This window comes from Plasmodium gaboni, chromosome 8, assembly GCF_001602025.1.
Source record: "Plasmodium gaboni strain SY75 chromosome 8, whole genome shotgun sequence".
In the NCBI taxonomy this organism is placed as follows: domain Eukaryota; phylum Apicomplexa; class Aconoidasida; order Haemosporida; family Plasmodiidae; genus Plasmodium; species Plasmodium gaboni.
The window spans coordinates 148,371-152,898 of NC_031488.1; the positions used below are offsets into that span (position 1 = coordinate 148,371).

The following is a 4,528-nucleotide window of genomic DNA, read 5'->3' on the forward strand; positions in this document are numbered from 1 at the left end:
TAAATCCTCATATTTATTTAGATAAAGATACAAATATAAAATACATAAAAGAAGATGTAAACAGAAAATATTTTACATATTATATACATCTAATAGACCTATTCTTATGTTATATAAGTGTACTTATTTTATGCTTTACGATTTTAAAAAAATATTATAATTTCTTTGATTATAATGGAGTGTATATAAATAAAAGTAATAGTATGAAAAAAAAATTGAAGGGGAACAGAAAAAAGAAAAACCTAAAAAAACTATATTATGTGTTATATGTATTTCTTAAAAAAATTAAAAAAATGAATTGGAATATTGAAAGTGTATATAAGAGGAATATAAGTGTAACAAGTGCTTTTTCTAAATTTATTGAAAGTTATTATGATATAAAGGGAGAAAAAAATAAAAATAAAAAAAATAACAAAAATAACAAAAATAACAAAAATAATAATATGTGTAATAATAACAATCCTTGTGATGATAGAAGCATCCATTATGATGAGGATAAAAAGAAAATTAAGATAAAAAATAAAACATCAACATGCAGAAAAAAAAATCTCATAAAAAGTAGCATAAATAATATATGTTCACAGATAAGTATAAAATCTTGTGAGTATCTTCAAAAAAAAAAACGTCCATCAGATTACATGTTTGAAAAGTTTTGTGTTATAAGTATATTTTTATCAGTCTTTGAATTTCTTATAGGAAATTTTCATATATTTGCTTATAAATCTAATGTATTTATTCCTAATACAATGTATATAAAGGGTGGCATTCAAAAAGGAAGGATACACAATAAAACTATTAGTGTTCACAATAAATCTATTAATGGTCACAATAAATCTATTAGTGTTCACAATAAACCTATTAATGGTCACAATAAATCTATAAATGGTCACAATAAATGTCAAAATAATATATTAAAGGACGATATAGCTATAAATATGTTAAGAGAGAGATTCCAAATGAATCATTTTAATAATGAGAATACACATTATTTTTATCATCATATATATAGTCTATTACTTTGTATAGATAATTTATCCATACATATGAATAATTTTATTTATTGTAAGATGAAGATGTTATTATATAACTCAGCTTATAATATTAAGAATACATTACTTACATTTTTATCTTTCCCATTTTTTTTTAGTAAATTAAAAGAGAAACCTAATTATATTAAATGTGAACATTTTATAGATTCTCATATTTCCTCTTTGTTTTATAAACATTTATATTTAATATGGAAACTACAAAACTGCACATATCGCTCTTTCTTGTTGTTTTTGAACGAGCAGTTTTATAACTTCAATTATTATGTAAATGATAAATTGTTGAGCTACAAAAATTTAATTAACAAAATAAATATTAATCAAAGGAACGATCATTTTTCTACATATAGTCTTGACGACCATTCTAATGTTATTTATAAAAATAAAAGTGATAATAAAAATATAAACGCTACTAATCATAATTACAATGATGATGGAAATCATTCACTGCAATCGAATAAAATATTAGACAATATGAGAGACCCAGGAAATGCATACTATAATAAAAATAAAGAATACAACAAGGATAATGAGAACCATCTAAAAGATAAAAATAAAAAAAAAAAAAAAAAAGAAAGAGAAAAAGAACAACAACAACAACAACAACAAGATAACGAAGATGAAGAAGAACAACAAGATAATGAAAATGAACAACAAAATGAACAAAGAGAAAAGAGAGTAGGAAAAGAATCGTCACTTAATAATAATATGGCTATAAAAAATAATTATATGAACAATAATTACATAAACAATAGTTATAATAATATTAATAGTTGTGATAATACAAGTGATGCATATATGAATTCTTATAAAAATGAATACAAGAAATTTTATGAGTTATATAATAGAGGATTTAAATTATCTGAAAAAAATTATATCCTCATACCTAATGCATGTATAGAAAAAACAAATATAGCTTGTAATCATTCAAACTTCCTTTTTAAAAAATCAAAAAGCTATGAAAAATTTGCTTCATTCACTTCAAAAATAAACTTTTTAAAAAAATTTAAAAAAAATTATGTAAAGGCAAATTTTATCAAATATAAAAAGAAAAAAGAAAAAGAAAAAAAAAAAAAAAAAAAAGATGATCCTTACAATAATTACAATAATGATCATCAAGGATATAATTATAATTCTTATTATTCTATAGATTATGATAATTTATTTAAAATGTCTAGTGATACATCTAGTGTTATATCGAACACAGAGCCAGAAATTGAATACATAGAGAATGATAACCATTATAATGATCATAATGTTAAGGTTGAGCAGACTGATATATTATATAATTACGATGGTTATTATAATAATATATATAATAATATTAATAATAATAATAATAATTTTCATTTCAATGAAAAGAAAAAAAAAAAAAATAGACACACATCCATATTTCGTCAACATAATAAAAAGTTACCACATGTTATTCCTTTATCTCTACTTTTTTATAATTTCAATGAGAAATATTTTATTGAAAAAAATAAAATCGATAATTCTAGTAGTACTATTTTATATATACATAAAAAAAACAAAATAAAAAAAATATGTATCCTGGACCATTTGAAGAAGCTAAATAAAAAATGTAAATTCATAAATAATATATCATACAATGATATAGAATATGATATTAAACACATAAGTAAGAAAAAAAAAAAAAAAATTATAGTAAATGAAGGATATAATAATGAAATAAATAATAAACCCCAAAATAATTCATCTGGGATAAATACAAATAATAAAACAATTGTAAGTAATGATATGCATAATACATCTAACATTTTACCACAATTTATATTCCAAAATAAAGAATCACAAGTAGATGCACATGTAGAACCCAAAAATGAAAAGAATCAAAATGGAAGGGCACACATTCTTCAATTACAAAAAAGGTCTATAGGTTCGGATAGCCTACATGATGAAAATGGAAATATAAATGGAAATGTAAATGATCAAAATTTTGATGTAAATAATACAACATTTGAAGAAAATGATTTAATGAAAGAAGATAAAGAAAATATGAACAAAATAATGATATATAATAATAAAAAGAACAGAAAAAATCAGAAAGTTTTTCTAGATATTAATATGAATAAATTATTATATATATATAAATGCATGCATATACAATGTATGCATAATTTAACTCCTTTATGTTCCTTCTTAAATACATTTATTCCTAATGATTGTAGTATAACGAATTTTTTTCATAATACATATAACAACTATTTTGTGAATAATATATTTTTCCATAATTTTTTTTATACATATGATAATAGTTTAACGTTATTATTGAATTCGAATAATATGAATTCCTTACATTATCATAATGATATATCGCATGTAAATTATGGAAGCGAGCAGGATGTTTATAAGAACAATGATTGTTATGAACGAGGTGGGTTTAAAAATGTAGACGCAGATGAGAATTTAAAAAATAAGTCATCAAAAGGAAAAAATAAAATAAATAATGATATGGATGATATTTATAGTAATAGAGAAAATATGTATAACCATTTTGACGTGTCCAATATAAATGTAAGAAAAGATCCTTTGAATAATTTACATATTAATGAAGAAAAATGTGAAAATATAAAAACTGTAGGAATAAATAATAAATATAATAATAATAATAATATGAAAGGATATGATGAAATAAAGAACAATTTGATTATATCTAAGACAGCTGAAAAATATATGGAAATGATATTATTTCTATTATATAATAACATGCGTTTATATGATAAAGATAAAATAAATGATACAAATAATAGGAAGAAGAATGAATTTCGATATTTTTTTGAATATATAGATAAAAATATAAATAGTTGTATAAGAAAAAAATATAATTTTATAAATCAGTTATCAGATGAACAACAAAATATATCTTTTTTTAAAACTGGAGGAATAATATCTCATCCATTCCTACCTTTCTTTGCATTAATACATATAAATAATAGTGAAAAAAATATGAATGAAGACGAAATAGATAAAGAAAAATTTCAAATTAAATTTTGTAGATTCATAGATAATTATGATGATATCTCTTACAAATATGGAAGTATAACAAGTATGACTTGGAATGATTCTGGTAATTTATTAATGGTATCTGATGATGAAGGATATTTATATATATATAATATTTTCTTAGGAAATTTTATATGGACAAAAACAAAAAAAAGAGCTTTATTATATAAAAAGAACCTAACCACTTCATCAAAAAATGCATCAATCGAAACAAAAAATAAAAATATAACAAATTTTACACATCATAATAGTAGTGGTCTTAAACATCGAAGTGATTATCGTCAAGAAGAAAGACAACATAATCATAGTAGGAAGGATAATGAACATACTTATCAAGACGAAGAGGATGAAGAAAGTGAAGAGATGGATGAGGATGAGGAGGAGGATGACGATTATTATGATGATGATTATTATGATGATGACGATTATTATGATGATGATGATTATTATGATGATGA

The 4,528-nt window shown here is 21.5% G+C and overlaps 1 protein-coding gene across 1 annotated transcript in view; it reads left to right on the plus strand.

Annotated features, from left to right (window-relative positions):
• PGSY75_0804500 (putative membrane protein) overlaps positions 1–4,528 on the plus strand; it is a gene marked incomplete at both ends in the record, with an annotated part of 11,961 nt that overhangs the window by 5,701 nt on the left and 1,732 nt on the right. The window contains one exon of the mRNA XM_018785180.1: positions 1–4,528. This exon is cut by the window's left edge and continues 5,701 nt beyond it. Coding sequence (XP_018642147.1) covers positions 1–4,528 — 4,528 coding nt within the window.